This window comes from Sander vitreus, chromosome 6, assembly GCF_031162955.1.
Source record: "Sander vitreus isolate 19-12246 chromosome 6, sanVit1, whole genome shotgun sequence".
Classification (NCBI taxonomy): Eukaryota; Metazoa; Chordata; class Actinopteri; order Perciformes; family Percidae; genus Sander; species Sander vitreus.
In genome coordinates this window covers 28945780-28962336 of record NC_135860.1, presented here as the reverse complement: position 1 = coordinate 28962336, position 16557 = coordinate 28945780, and the positions used below count along the sequence as shown (strand labels likewise).

The 16557-nt window shown below is 42.1% G+C and overlaps 1 protein-coding gene across 1 annotated transcript in view; it reads right to left on the bottom strand.

Moving 5' to 3' along the window:
* The window catches only part of LOC144520026 (IgGFc-binding protein-like), a 43305-nt gene that overhangs the window by 19894 nt on the left and 6854 nt on the right, over window positions 1-16557 (bottom strand). The window contains exons 5-19 of the mRNA XM_078253614.1: window positions 15225-15658; window positions 14287-14453; window positions 13319-13495; window positions 12009-12234; window positions 10846-11094; window positions 10563-10664; window positions 9009-9156; window positions 8635-8755; window positions 8182-8514; window positions 7250-7421; window positions 6542-6639; window positions 5798-5928; window positions 4465-4634; window positions 2551-2765; window positions 2229-2423 (exon numbers count right to left, since the gene is read on the bottom strand). Of these exons, the coding sequence (XP_078109740.1) occupies window positions 2229-2423; window positions 2551-2765; window positions 4465-4634; window positions 5798-5928; window positions 6542-6639; window positions 7250-7421; window positions 8182-8514; window positions 8635-8755; window positions 9009-9156; window positions 10563-10664; window positions 10846-11094; window positions 12009-12234; window positions 13319-13495; window positions 14287-14453; window positions 15225-15658 (2938 nt within the window). The remainder of the gene's footprint in view (window positions 1-2228; window positions 2424-2550; window positions 2766-4464; window positions 4635-5797; window positions 5929-6541; window positions 6640-7249; window positions 7422-8181; window positions 8515-8634; window positions 8756-9008; window positions 9157-10562; window positions 10665-10845; window positions 11095-12008; window positions 12235-13318; window positions 13496-14286; window positions 14454-15224; window positions 15659-16557) is intronic.

The following is a 16557-nucleotide window of genomic DNA, read 5'->3' as shown; positions in this document are numbered from 1 at the left end:
TAGTCTCTAATGGTGTCTGCCTGCTGAGCAGGTATAGAGTACAGAGGCTTTTTACGGCTTTTTCTGTAAAAGCAGCTGCATGCCCTGCTGCAGCTGCAAACACCACCATGAGAGCGCTAAGAGTGAACCAGAACAGCAAAGTTGTGGGTCAAACAGTTAAACAACAAGCTCAAACTCTATGAAGCTCTGTAAAGCCAAGGGAAGCTGCACATTCAGCTGATCATTCTCTGTTGGTTCATCGCTACCAGCGACACATTTCACACTGTCGCATTGTCTTTTGATACACCGATGAATGTAAAAATGCCACTTTAACGGGGCTTCTGCATTGGCTTCAGCCTCCAGATGTGGTGGTTGCCACTTGGTTGACATATAATCCAATAGCGATATATATACAATAAGCTAATATCAGCTGATACATTGGCCCGGATGATCTATCTGTCTACACTTTACAATAAGGTACACTAAATCATGAGTAGTTACCAGGGAACACATGAGGAACTAACTGCTAGTGAACCATTAGTTAATGAGTAACTCCTAATCACATTTCATAGACTTAGTTCTCTAAAACTCTAGATTAGTTAATGATTTGTTAATTGGAAAAAGTGTGAGAAACAAACCAGGAACAACTTGACACAAAAAAAGTAACTCCCGTTTAAGTAATTAGTTATCATTGAGTCGTTGCCAGTTAGTGCCACTGAGCAGCTGGTTCAGAGTTAATTTAATAAGAAATGACTCATAAAGAAAGTGTTTGATAGATTCACAGATATTCATGAACTAATCATTACTTAATGATTCATTAATATGGCATCTCCCAGTCTGTTGTCTAGTAGTCTCGCATTGCCAGACCTTCCTCCACAGCGCTGCGGAGGACGGTCTGACTACTCCACACAGCATTCCTGGATGGGAGAAAATCGTGCTCTGGTTTATTGGCATTTCTTTAAACCAATCACAATCGTTTTGGGCGGTGCTAAGCACCGGACAGAGCCACGGTGCCTCTGCAAAATAGTTTCGGGAAGGAACTTGTTTTGGTGGAACGTGTACGTTCAAAAGTAGTTTTAGTCGTGCAACAGAAAACTCAGATTGGACAGATAGTCTAGCTAGCTGTCTGGATTTACCCTGCAGAGATCTGAGGAGCAGTTAACCATAGTCCTCAGAAATCCACCAGAGTTTAGAACGCCAACACAAAGAGAGAGGAAGGGGACGGATATATAAATGAGGGACATTCGGTGGAATTTCCAGCGGCACCTGAACAATCCTGGAAGTGGAATGTTGAGTATATAGACTAGTTGTCTAGTAACTGATCATTATCTCTTAAATAGTCCACAATTAGGAATTATTAGGGAATCACGTATTAATGATTTGTCAATTATCAAGTCGTTCCTGATTCGTTCCTCAATTGTTTCTCAATTAACTCTTCAATAACTTATCTTTATCTGCTCTATAACATTGGATTAGAAGGTCCTCATTTGTTTCCTGGTGACTACTCACCATTTCGTGTACCTTATTGTGAAGTGTTACCCAAACATTCCAGAATGTGTTTTAATGGGAAGTGGTATGCTTTTCTTGTAAAATATGATTCATCACAGTTGGATTTGGAAATATTTCAGCATTTCTCAGCGAGAACATTTTAAAACGTTGCATAGATGAAAAGGATCTTCATTAAATTTCTGACAAATTGTGATGATGGAGAAAACAACATGGACTGGCAATAAACATTTCCTTAAAGGTGCCGTAGGTAGGATTGTGAAGATCCAGGACTTAGCCCAAAAATTTGAACATCAACAACTTCTCAGTCCCTCCCCCCTTTCTGCTAAAGCCCAAAACGGTCTCCTAAGCCCCTCCCATCACAAGGGAGAATGAATGCGTTTGCATGAGCAGTGATTGACACGGAGTCAGACACCCCCCTGGCCCTGATTGGTGCATCTGAACAGGGAGCGGAGGATTTTTGCAAATCTCACTACAGGCTGTAGGTGGTGCCAGAGGAGCCAGATTTTTTTTAATTACCTGCTTCATGTAGTTCTACTGGAACATAGGGTCAGTTTCAGCAAATATGACAGAAAGTTAGTTTTATAAGGCTTACCTACTGCACCTTTAAGTTAAAATGTCCACAAATCCACAATGTCATTATTTAAATAGATAATTACAATATGTAATGCATCATCTATTGATTTAGAGATATAGTTCTGAATAATATGCTTACTTTTGCATTTCAGAAAAAAAGCCTTTACCTGTCCATCAAATGACCTGACTGTTCGGACTCCACTCACAGAGCAGGAAGCTTTACTGCTGGGGGAACAGGAGGCGGAACCTCCTTTCACAACACATTTCTCATTGGCTGAACAGCGGAATTTAGGATCACACTGTACTATTCCACCTTCTGAACATACACAGCGATTGTTACATGACTGTCCTGGATAGAACACCTGAGGAAAGAGGAGTAGTAATGGAAGTGGCAGAAGAAGTAGCAATGTTATTAAAGAAGTTGTTTTAGCAGAGGTATTAGTTGTAGTAAAGGTGGAGTTTAATATCATTGCTGCTGTCGTAGCCCACCTGTCCAGTTTGATAATACTGTCCTTCGTACTGACAGCCACACTCTGCCAGAGGGACACACTTGTCATCACTCAGCATGAATCCATCGTCACACACACAGCCTTCTGTGCAGGGCGCGCTCTTGTCACAGCCCTCAGGGGGGGCCAGACCACTGCAGGTGGGCTGGCAGGGGGGGGCACACTGATCATAGTGACTGTTTGCAACACATGACGGAGCTGGCACAGGGACACACACGGGAAGTCAATCAAAATACAATACAGTACGGAGTGATGATGTTCCTGACAAACAGTCTTTCATAATCCAAACATTACAGTTTGTTACAACTGCTTACATCAGTTTTCAAAACTATGTCGCCTTTTTTCAAAACTCTAAACTCAATTCCCAAAACTGCACACCCAAAACGCAAAATACCTCAAATCTTTTTCAAAATGAAACACTGCATTCAAAATGCCATAAACACCTCTCAAAGTGAAGCATTTGCATCAAATGGCAAACACTTCTTCCATAATAGTACATTTTTGGATATACCATGTACACACTGTTGTTCTAAATCTAAAGCGCTTTTGTCTTTCATAAGCTTATATCTACATTTCCATACAATGTTTTAGAGTGAAAGTAATCTCCAGTGATCAGTAAGTGTGGCCCTGATCTCATCAGTGATGGCTCTCCTTCCTTCTCTTCTTTGCCTTCGTCCTCTTCTTCTTCCAAGTCTTCCTCCTTTAACTTGTCCTCGTTGTCACCCCCTGCCTCTCCCTCCTACTCCCCTTGCTCATTGTCAATTGTTGGCATCCATTGTCCAAAACAGGTAACCTGACCTTTGACCTATTTATAGGCCTGTACTAAAGCAGTGGTTGGTTAGTGTTCAGTTACAGTTTTATTTCCAATTGCTAAAACACAATTTTGCAAACTAGGCTGGTTTTATCAAAATACTTAACACAATTCACAAAACCACCCACCCAAACTGCAAAATACCTCATATATCCTGCAAAATGAAGCACTGCAACCAAAACTACATATAGCATTATCAAAATCAAACTTTTGCACCAAATGGCACACACTTCATTCATATTACCAGATTTTTGTCTAACCAACTACACACTGTTGGGCATTATGAGAAGCACTCTCATCTTTAGTATGCTTTGCCATAATACTAAAATAGTTCAAATTGTAGAAAATGTCAGCCCATGGTTGATGACATGATCAACTAAAGTTGCTCTGATTTCATTTGAAAGTTGTTGTTTTCTTTGGCCATTGAACTCCTCTACCAGCTCTACCCCTACCTCTCACTCTTCCTCTCCCTCTCATTCTCACCCTCCCTCTTCCTCTTCCTCTCTCTGCAACGTCTTCCATTGTTGTTGTGCTCACCTGTGGTCTTTTCATAGTGCTTACTTCCTGATTGAAGTGGTAACAATTAACTATTGAGGTGTTTGGCCAGGTGGCACATATATTGGCCAATTAGCTCATGTAATGTCATTTTGAATGGCAGTGTTTTGAAATGGCAAACATGTGACTTTATGTCAGATTGTTGTGTCTTATGCAGAGAACCGTGTTCAGTGCAGTTAAAAAGTGCCATTTTGAATTGCAAAATGTGTGTAAAGCAGAAAATGTGTTTAGACTTTTGGAGACTTGAGAAGAGGTTTTGCTCTCTGTGTGTCAGTTTAAATAATTGTGCTGTGCATGTCATTTTAGTGTGTTAGCAATTGGAAAAAACTGTAAGCAGTTAGTGTTTGCATATGTGAGGAGTGTGTGTGTGTGTGTGTGTGTGTGTGTGTGTGTGTGTGTGTGTGTGAATAAGTGTAGCAATTTGATTGGTTGTGTTTGGAAAAGGAAAGCAAGTCACTTCCCGTTAGATTTCTGTGTCTTAGCTAGAGAATTGTGTGTGCATTGAAAAAAGTGCGTGCGTGCGTGTCTCACGACAAAACTGTTGCGTTCTCCAACTCTCCACTGTAGCTCCGGCCTGTTGACAAGAGGTGCTGAAAGCTGATAGGCTGTTGCACAGGGCCGAGGCGTGGCCTTGGTACATGCACAAATCAAAAACACAGTCTGTGAGGAAGGGGGTGTGGTCCAGTTTACTGTGACACTGTCTGTATGGACAGAAAAGACAGTCAAAGTGAGGGCTCAGACACATCAACGGTACTGTTTAACAACCCTTCACTGGGATTTATCATTTATAAATCTCACCACATCTAGTTGTTGGTTCATTGTTCATTATTTCTTACTTAGCATAAATACATATTTCTTTCCTAACCCAGGAGGAGGTACATTAATGAAGTGTTATTGAAATGATAGGCATCCTCCGGCCGTAATGGTGAATATTAAGCGCCTGATCTGATTAATCTCTCTGGTAGAACAATATATTTTTTTAAATATCTGCAGCCAATTTTCCTTTTAATAGAGAAAGATCAGATATGGTAGATGCTCATTAACATTGATCCTTACTCGGTTCATTAGTATTAGACATACAGGCTGAAGACACGCTTTCCCCTCAAGTCAGACTATGTAACTTTTGATCTACAGAAACAAAAACTGATACCAATACAAAACCTTTTCTATTGCAATGTATATAACTTGAGAATAAATGTGATTTTATTCATTTACAAGCTGTACGGTGTCATTCCAACAAGGCGCAATGACTGATGGGTAATCTTGCTTGTGAACTTCCGGTGTTCCACTTCCGGGATTACACCATTGCCGCCGAAAAATCCGCCGCATGTCCTTATTTTCGGACGGATGTCCGTTACCTTCCTCTTTCTTTGTGTTGCCGTTCTAAACGCCGGTGGATTTAGCTTGATGGTGTTTTAAGCCTCCAACGTCGCCTTCAAGGCAGCTAACACTAACCTTAACCCTAAACATAACCATTGCCGCACTGCCTGGAAGGCGCCGTTGGGGGCTTAAAACCAAACACTGTGGATTTCTGAGGACTATGGTTAACTGCTCCTCAGATCTCTGCAGGGTAAATCCAGACAGCTAGCTAGACTATCTGTCCAATCTGAGTTTTCTGTTGCACCACTAAAACAACTTTTGCACATCCACCAAAACAAGTTCCTTCCCGCACTGGGGCTCCGTCCGGCGCTTAGTGCCGCCCAAGACGATTGTGATTGGTTTAAAGAAATGCCAATAAACCAGAGCACGTTTTTCTCCCATCCCAGAATGCTGTGTGGACTAGCCAGACCTTCCCCCGCAGCACTGTGGAGGAAGGTCTGTTTCTGTTTTTTGTAGGGGCTGAACCTGGCCCAGGAGGACGTACTTAAAGGGTCCAAGCTTGTCAGCGATGATGCCACAGTAGCGCTGCTGTTGGTAACGCAGTAGCAGTGCAGGCTCACACTCAGGACATTTACCATCAGGACAGTCACTCGTGCAGCCAGCTGCGCCTCCTGCCTGCGTTCAATGACATTCAAAAGCAAAACTGTCAACATATGCAGAGTATGCAGTATATTTTAAAGCTACAGCCTTTCAAGTACAAAGTTCCCTCTTCATGTCGCTGTACTCCTCCTGCAGCTTGGAGAGCAAACACAATGTGTTGATGCACAAAAGAGGGAATTTGGTACTAAAAAAGTCTATTATTATAAAAGGTATTGCCTATATTAGCATCAGCTGATCAGCTCATGTCGATTCCCCCATCACTACCAAATGAATATTGAATAAATGAATCTCTTTGTGGCCACTGTAGACAGAAAGAACAATTAGAGCATCCAAAAAAAAAAGAAAACAGTTGCGTCAGATGGCCGCCCACCTAGAGCGGGGTTTTGTCTGAGGTTTTACTTCGCCGCTGCTGCAACAAATGCTCTTGAGGGTATGGTTTAGACCTACTGCTGCATTGAGCTGGAGAAAGAGCAATAGACTTAATATGTACAGCTGTACACATCTGCTTTGTGCTTCTAGTATTCGACTTAATGGTGTTTTCACTTGTGTGGTTTTAGGGTTTGTGTAAGATACTCATGGGTCCTTCTTGGTAGACCCAAAAAGACCCCCAGTCTCAACTGATACACACCTTCCAGCTGTGTCCAAAGTCATTAATGTGTTTAGCCTGGGTGCCATCTGGTTTCATTAAGTCATCACCAGGTTTGCCATTGTAGTTTCCACACAAACCTGATAAAGAGAAACAAACAACAAGCACATCAGTCACATGTAAGATAAACACTTCAGTTCAACTACTGTATTTGGAAGAATGGAAATAATTTGAATCATGGACAGATGGCAAGTTTGTGATGCTCTAAATATTGTGCAAAACATAAGCCCACTGTTAAAGGAGTAGCTCAATATCTTTTTTGGAAAAGTCAGTTAGACAGCAATGACATTACCTTGCATGTTCGCTTGCTTTATAACGACAGTGCTACTGTCATATGTTGAAATCTTACACATTGTTGAGTTGGACTGCAACTAACCATTTATTTTATCAATTTCTCGATTAATCGTCTGGTCTTTACAATGTCAGAAATTAGTGAAAATGTCCATCCTAGTTTCTCAAAGTCCAAGGGATGCCTTAAAATGTCTTGTTTTGTCCAAAACCCAAAGTAATTTAGATGAATATATCAAACAGAAAAGAGCAGGAAATCTCCATATTTGAGAGGCAGAAAACAGCATTTTCTGCGATTAATCGATTATCAAAATAGTTGGCAATTATTTTCCATCGATCGACTACTTGATTAGTAGACTAATCGTTGCAGCACTATTATTGTTGTAGGCACACACGCCTTACCAGCTGTAGCAGCAGAGAATGAACTGGGCAGCGTCAAGCTGACATAGCTGTTCCAGTTGAAGCTGAGCGTCAAACCAAAAGATGTCGTCACAATGCCAAAGAAGCCACGCCGGAACAAGGAAAGCTTTCCGTCTTCCGTGGAGTAAGGCAGGTTCACTGATTGGCTGTTAACCTGGGGGGGAGGGGGGTGGTACAGAATCAGTATAGCAGCTGTAGAAGGCAGATATATCACACCTTACCCCTGTAACATCACATTCAGTCATTACTATAGAATGTAACAATAATGGACAAAGCTTTTGGGTCTGAGAAGTGAAGCCAAAGCTGAAGCTCCTTAAAGCTGCATTCTCTCTAACTTCCAGCAGGGGAGACTCCACTGGCTCAAAACAGAAGTCTATGAGAAAATGAGCCTACTTCTTTCTTGATTTATTACCTCAGTAAACATTTTCATAATGCGGTTATGGTCTCAATCTCTAGTTTTAAGTCTTCTTCAATACAGCATTTAGTAAATGATGGTTCCATTTATTTTAAAATAGAGGATAAAGCAGGGGAGGATTTAGGACCTGTCAATCAGGACAGAGGCTTATGCTAATGCTAATGCTAACCATGCTAACACTGTGAACATTAAAATAGACCTCAACTTGTTTTTGTCTGTGTTTTCATCTCAAAGTTTGACTCTCTATATGTTTTCACTTCAGCAAAGTTAACAGGAACATTTTTGTCACCTAAAAATGTGTTGTTCTGCCAACCAAGCTAGCTAGCTGCCACTAGCGTTAGCTGGTAACTTAAGGGAAAGTTTGCCGATTTTTTGGACTGCCGTACATGCAGATGAATAGCGGAGCGGCAGTACCCGTAGGTAACTACTACAGAGTGAAACATGGAGCCTTGGTGAGCAGGACTGGGGCTAAATACTCTAGAGTACAGACTAATCTTACCAGTATTTTCCCCACGCTGGCACGACTCATGCTGACAGTGATGTTACCGAATACAGTAAGAGAGACGGACTTGGTGTAGGCCACAGCCTTGTTACGTCCTCTGTTCTCATTTTGGACCAGCACTTGGAACGGTTCCAGGTCCTGGTCTGATCCCTTGGTGAGTTGAGACAGGACATAGGTACAAGTACCCTGGAAATCAAACCGCCACTTGTCAAAGCTTTGGTAGTGGGGGTCTCCAGTGCCCTGGCATGTTGCATAGGATGTTGGGTAACAGTCCCTAACCCCCCCCTTCAAGGCACAGAGCTTGTTCTTCGTACAGGTCACCGATGTGCACTACGCCAGCAGGGAACAGAACACAGAACAGAATATCAGATCACACACACACACACACACACACACACACACACACACACACACACACACACACACACACACACACACACACACACCAACCGTGGCTTTCCCGTTAAGGCATTTACACCTGGTGGTGCAGGTGTTATCGCCCCAGAAAGTGGTGTCTGCTGGGTAATATCTGCCCTGATACGTACATCCACAGCTAGACTTAGGAACACATCTGAAATACACACACACACACACACACACACACACACACACACACACACACACACACACGATTGAATGTACAGTACATCAAACGTACACGGTGTTCTTGTCTTTTGTGGGTTAGCCAGAGTGCTGCTGTTGTTATATATGAATATAACTATTTTAGGTATATTTGTGATGCAGTGGTTTCTATTGTTAATATCAGGGTGTGTGGGTTAGGGAGAGTCTGTGTCAGTCGGGGTTCCCACATAGCTATATGTTACCTGTCTCCACTCAGCACCATTCCTGGATTGCAGCTGCATCCCTCCACACAGGGGCCTTTACACAGCTTCTCACTGTCTGGATCCACGCAGGAGGCCGGGCAGGGGGAGCCACACGCCTCATAGTGGCTACCTGCTGGACAAGAAAGGGCTGGGGACAGGACAGTAGACATCATTGATCATCATAATTAAGTTTTTAGCTCATTGTTCCTATCAGTGCGAACCGATACAACACCATCCAATATTAAAGAATATCAATATGCTTGTATTAGTTTTACATTATACTTATTCAACGGATCAATCTTCAATCACATGATCCCATCCTGTAGTTTAAAAAAAAAACTTATTTACAACTCAACTAAAAAAAATATTTGGGGCAGAAAAGTTGCGACAAAAAGCCCTTTAGATGACCATTTAAAATGTTATGACCTTTCCTCATTTTTAGTCTGGTGCAACTGAAATACATTTGCAGGGTAAAGCCTGGCCCCTAACACTGCATTAGAGTGCATTCTGTTCAAGGCCGTCCTGCATCCGACAGAGCAGTAACTGAATCCGGCCCGAGCTCGACAGGCATTGAGATATTTATGTCCGAGCCCGACCTGAGCCCGACACAGTTAAAATCTTGTTTTTTTCTCATAGTAATGACACATGTACGTTTGTTTGTGTGGAAAGCCCGCTTTTATTAAGCAACTGTAGAAAGCATTCGGAAATGTCAACAGATGAGTGCATCAGTGCACACGGGGCAACAAGCGCACGTTAACACAGGCGCGCAGTTGGCTACCTATATAGTATATATAGTATAGGTGAGGCGTTACGATTCTTAAAAGAGAATTCCGGCCAATTTTTACGTTAATCTTGATTGCTATAGCTACGCGAGTACTTTCGATAGAAAAAACCCCGACCCGAATCAGTGCAGGTAACACGGAGAAGCTGCAGCTACGTACAACAAGCGTCCCCTGAGCTAAAACGGCAGTGGTCGGGGCAAGTTTTAGAGTGCCTTTGTGCCTCTTAACAGACACAAAATGCAATTAATATGTCTGTGCCACATGAACAGGGACCTTACGTGTCAACAAGATGTGTTTTCAACTCAGACATTGTTTAAATTCACCTACCCCGATTCTGCCGGTAGCTAGCTTGCCCTGCTAGCTAATAGCCGTTAGCCGTTAGCTGCTGGCACAAAGGCACTCTAAAACTTGCCCCGACCACTGCCGTTTTAGCTCAGGGGACGCTTGTAGTACGTAGCTGCAGCTTCTCCGTGTTACCTGCACTGATTCGGGTCGGGTTTTTTCTATTGAAAATACTCGCGTAGCTATAGTGATCAAGATTAACGTAAAAATTGGCCGGAATTCTCCTTTAAAGACAATTGGCCTCTCATCTAAAAGAGGGGAAATGTTGTATAGTGATGCACAGGTTCAAGAGACATAAGATCAGTTGTAGTCCAAACCTTACAATTACACTGCAAAAAAACAGACACAGTTAAACACCATACAAAAAAATAAGCAACACCTTGCAGTTATGACAGTGTTCAAAGCAATAATATTTTGCTTAGTGACTTACGGCATTTGGTGACCATTCTCCACTGAGGATTAACTTTCACTCCTTCTGACAGACAGGCATCTTCATAACTCTTCAGGTTATCACAGAGCGTTTGTCTTGCACCTGGACAAACACACACATTATGATTCACAGGAACTGTCAACAAATACATCCTGACATACTAAGACGTCAAAGAATGATTTGATACATGCATTGATACTGTTTATGTGAACATTAATATGTGATCTGTGAATATTTTCAGTGTTCATTCTGCCCAAAACTGTGAACCTCAGTATTGGCTCACCTTTATTGATACAGACATCATAGACGCAGTTATTCAGGTACATAGAGGGGTCAATCTGTTTGTGGCAGGCTGAAAATGGTCCATCTGACACGGTCAGAATCCCACAGAGACTGGGTTGGCGGAAGTGTGTCTGCTGCTGTGGTGAACACTGGGGACAGTGACCAGCACAGTTATCACTACAGAACAGGTCGGACTTGTCATCCACCTTCCACGCCTGGATCATTTTCAGCACAGCAGAGAAACTGGAACCTGCAAGTCAAAAGCACAACATGTGAACTTCTGGCTGAATGAACAGTTAAATATTCTCTTCCAAAGACTGATGACATATCTTAAGTTGAGAGGACTGTTGGCCCGGTGTCTCAGTAGTTAGCACTGCTGCTCTGTGTTCCTCCCACTATAAAGACATTCTAGGGGATTACCTCCTGGGTCCCATGCTCATTTTCAGTGATGTTTCGGTTTATACAGGTCCAACAGTTTAAGTCTCACTGACTCAGAATATGAGGGCGGTCAAAACTTCTTCCACCACTACCTCATGCCAGGGGCAGGACTAGAAGGGGGAGCACGTGGGGGCATGTGGGGGCACCGGCCTCCCCTGAAATATGAGTGCTGCCAGTCTGACAATTGTGATTTCCATTGGGTCAGAGTTCCGTCACTTGGCTGCCTGTTCTGCAATCTTCCCAGCCCTTGTCACATGACCAACTAATGTTACCATGACAACTATCTAAAATTCTGATACCATGGAACCAGCACTGGAGTTGTTTTTAAAAAGAGTGGCAGACTGAGCCTATAGAAAATGTGTATTGTATTTTGGATATACAATTTGTTTAAAATGAAAACAAGTGAAACTAATAATGAATGTGATGTTTTATTTAGCAGAATTACATTATGTTCTATCCTATCGAATATTTTCTATATTTCTAAGCAGATTTTCTAAGCTGTATTCTGATAAAATGTCCCCCCTGTGCCACCCCACTTAAAAAATCCTGGAATCGCCCCTGCTTCATGCTACCTGGCACTGCACACCAATTCTACACTTCTGGGGGAAAGTGTAATTTCCACCTCTGTTGGATATTGGAAGTTACATTTTGGCCACATTGGACAACTTGTTGCACCCGACCATCTCTCCTGCTACAGTGTTCTCCCTCTATGCCCCCCTTCCCCACCTGTTGGTTCGGGCAGGTCATCTCTCCCGTCTCCATTGTAGTTTCCACAGAGGCCTCCCAGGTTTTCATAGTAGGAGGATGGCACTGTGATGTACAGCCTCATGTTCCAGTCATAGTTAACACTCAGGCCAAAGTCAGTGATGAGGGAGGCATAGATTCCACTCTGCTTTACAGAGACCTTTCCACCCAACAAAGTGACAGGCAAGTACTGAAGTTCTCCATTCACCTGAAGGTAAAAACAGAAAAAAACATTCAAACAAACTGTACATAGAACATTGCAACATATAACAGTGCATATGGGCAATGGTAAAAACTGTAAATGCATTGCAATACAAGAACAGGTTGTGAGGAAGTTGTGTGTAGTTGTATGGAAAGCAAAGAGAACTGCGTTAAGAGAGCTAGAAATCATAAAAAGTTATGCTTGCATTCAGGGCTTTAAATTGACACCCTCCAACCCGACAAATGCTGGTAAATAATAAATTTTTTGGCGGGATATGAAAGCAGCAAACAACACTGCGTCTGTTTGAATCGGCCAGCTGCAGAAATGTTGCCAGATTGGTCGGTTTTCCGCCAAGAAATTTGGGCGGTTTTGTGTGTGTTTGGCTTGGAAATGTAATCTTTATCTGGCAACAATGCTCATAGTACTAATCCTATATTTCCCATGAACACCATGTCGTGATGTGTCATACAACCGTCGACTACGTGTCTAACGAGCGGTATTGATGAAATTAAGTAATTAAGTTATTAAAATGTGTTGAAATTAGTAAAATCATTTGGCTAGTGGAAAATCTGATTGGCTGGTAAATGTGAAAATGTACTAGCCATATTGGCTGGTGATTAAAAAACAGTTCATTTAAAGCCATTAGTTAATTGGCATCAGTGGCTTCATTCATGTTTCACCAGCTGCTTGGCTACTAGCTGACTGTAGCTGCGTTGCAATAAGAAATTATTATTAAAACATTGCTTGTGCTCCTTTTGGGTTTGAGCTGTTTCTTTTAAATTATCTGAACCTTCTGGAGCCAAACATCCTTAACGAATGTCTGTTGCTGACACATATTCAGGAAGAGAAACTATAAACTCTAATAATAATAGAACTATAACTATATTTAGAATCAACAAATTAGAAAGTAACTTATGTGTTGGAAGGGCCCAAATACAAGTCACATATGTGTGAATATTTATAAAGGGTAAGGTCATGTCATGATTTGAGAGAGGTCTTTGTGTAGTTTAGTATTCTCATAAAGATGTTTCTATATTTGAACAGATTATTACATTCATTGCTAGTTACAGTATACTAGGAGATATGTTACCTCTACTTGTCCATTGTGTCTGCCGATGATAAGTGTCTGCCCGTGAACACTGACAGTTACAGTCCTCACATATGTAACGTGAAGGTTACCTCGATGGTCATTCTTGGTCGTCACAGTGAAAGGCACAAGGCCAGATGCCGTCTTTGCAACTGTTGTCATAATGTAAGTGCAGGAACCCTGAAAGAAAAGATGAATGTTGGCCAACAGGTACCAGAAACAGGGAGTTTGAGTTATAATAATAGGACATCGCTATTCCACCAGACAGGCAAAATAACAACGGCTGCTTGAAAATGCAGCAGAACAAGGCTTTGTGTTTTTGTGTGTGTTGTTAAGTAAAAACTCAGGAGCAGCACAACTCATATTTACATACATGAAGAATGTTCTGGAGACATTTACGACCTACACAGAAGCATTTAATGAACTGTCGATCGAGGAAAATTAGGATTAGTGATACAGTTACAGTAAACACACGTAAGGTCATTTGGTGCCATCCCAAGTGTCTGTGCATTTCCAAGAGGCATATGTCTATCGCTGAAACTGTCAAGTTTACGTTATCCAAAGATATTGATGGCACCATAACAAAGATGCTCACCTTAATCTAGTTCAGTCAACCTTTTCTGGGAAATAGAGTTTTGGGAAATGTTCCAATCCACATGCCAACTGACCTCTACAGTAGTTTGACTTTTTTCCCCATCGCATTCCGCGAAAACCCTCCCTACTCTGCCTCTGATTAGCTAGTACTCATTGCCTTCTTCATATAATGCTGCGCTAAGGCTAGAAATAACACACCTTCCAAGACTATTGTGACCAGTTTAAAGAAATGCTAACACCCCAGAGGGTTTCTTTCTCCTATTCCAGAATGCATCTGGGGTGTAGCCAGACCTTACTTGCAGCACTGTGGAGATAGAGCTGGCAATGTGAGACTAGTGGATATTTGGTGATGATTGGTCGGGCTGTCCCAACCCTACCTGGAAGTCAAAGAGTCGGCCATCAAATGTCATGTAGTGGGGGTCACCCACTGCCCGGCAGGTAGCTGTAGAAACATGGACGCATTCTCCCTTCACACATCGCTCCTTCACTCGACATTTCACCTTTTCACAGGGATCCGGGGCTGGTGTAGGAGGGGGGGCACCACCTACAGGAAATACAAACACACCATATGCATTGCATGTAGCACCATGGCAGACACATTTTATTGTGCCATCATCATTAACTGTGCACGATGCTTCATCAATTTTCTCTCATCCCTTTTAGCCATAAATTAAGTGAAATCTTCAGTTACCAACCCATTCGCCTCCCTTTTCTCATGCTAAACAGCTATTTCGTATATATTTGTATTTACAGTAAATCGTATGGCTTTATTTCTGTATTTATTGTGTATTTCCTGTTCATGTTAAATGTTTGTTTGTGTATGTATGCACCATTCACCAAAGAAAATTTCACGTAAGTGTAACTTACTGTGGCAATAAACCCTTTTCTGATTCTGATTCTGATCATAACTAAATGAATCCATCATTTGTATGCATGTGTGTGTTGTGGACAACAACAGCAGTACTCTGGCTAACCCACAAAAGACAAGAACACCGTGTACGTATGATGTACTGTACATTTAGTCGTGTGTGTGTGGGGTCCAAAAACAGGGAATACAGTATTCTTGTGGGGTCCGGACAGCTTTGTGGGGCCAAAATACTGAACCCCACAACTTCAAAGGGCTGTTTGAGGGTTAAGACTTAGTTGTAGGATTAGGGTTAGAATTAGGTTATGGTTAGGGTGAGGGTAAGGGTTAAGGTTAGGCATTTAGGCATTATGTCAATGACGGGTCCCCACAAAGATAGTGAAACGCACTATGTGTGTGTGTGTGTGTGTGTGTGTGTGTGTGTGTGTGTGTGTGTGTGTGTGTGTGTACCTCCAGAACAAACTCCAGCAATGCCATATGAATGGCGGAATGTTCCCCCGTAGGCGTAGACTGCCATACGGGCGTCACCTTTCACTGTGACATGACTCTGCCATTTCCCCAGTGGCATGTTGGACCACACCCAGCCCTTATCTGACAGGAAGTCGCTCCACTTAGGTGTTTGGCACAGTCCCTTCACACACACCTTCACACTGCCGGCCCCCTGCCTCTCTGACAGGATGGCAACATCATTGTCCAATCCATTCACCGTCTCCACCTCCCAATCAGTGGCAAGCTTGCAGGAAGGAGTCAGCGTTATTAGAAAGGGGTCATTTGGCAAGTTGTTGCTGAGAAGCAGCACCATTACTTTCTTGTTGCTCTTGACAACCAGTGGCTGTTTGTTGATCAATGTCTGCAAGATGACGCTTCCAGCTGTCGGCAGCCTCCTGTTTGTGTAAATGTGATATGTTTACTTCCTTAGTTAGATAAGTGTAGTCCAAGTTTAGATGAACTGAGTAAAACATATATAGTTTCATTTATAGTGACTATTTTAATAAAGAAAATAGAGACACACAGAAGTTTCAGAGGGAAGAATGGACAAATGTGATGACTATTCGTCAATGATTTAGCAAAATCAATCATAGATGATTTTACTTTAATTACACAGCTTTGTTGAATATTCGATTCTGGTTGGTCAATTACAGCATTCTAGGGTCTGTTAATACTGAATAGCAGACTGCTTGTGTTAATTATTTGCTGCATCTTTTTCCCTAAATGCTGTCTACACCATTAGGATTTTCAAGGAACTTTGCTTCCTTGAGGGGGTTCCTCAAGGAACCTTTTTGAACTCAAAAGGTTCCTCCACAGTGAAGGTTCCTTCAGGCTCTTCTACTTCTAAGAGTGGTGTAGGTGTATTTTTTTTTCCAGTTGTTTGTGTTTTCTTCAGTTGCATTGCGTTGCGCTCTCTTTGCCGGTTAGAAAACTAGATTAACATGTATATATTCAAACCTATATTATTTACAACAAGCCTTTCAAACCATACGACAATATGGGTGGTGTGTTCCCCCCTCCCCTCTAATACTACCCACAGGAGAGTTTTATAAGTTAGCACCCCTAGTGGTGGCAGGAAATACGTCCTCATATCTAAACTAGAGAAGGTAACGATCGCGGTTTTAAACACCTTGATAACATTGTGAAACGGTCCCACTACTTAGTTAAGTTGATTCAAAATTGGTGGTTTGGGTTTAAATCAGACGTTACTTCACTTCGGGTTACGCGCTTGTTCCGTAAAGTTAAAACATTTTTTTTTACTTTACTTTTGTTTTCAACTCGAGGTATTGCAACA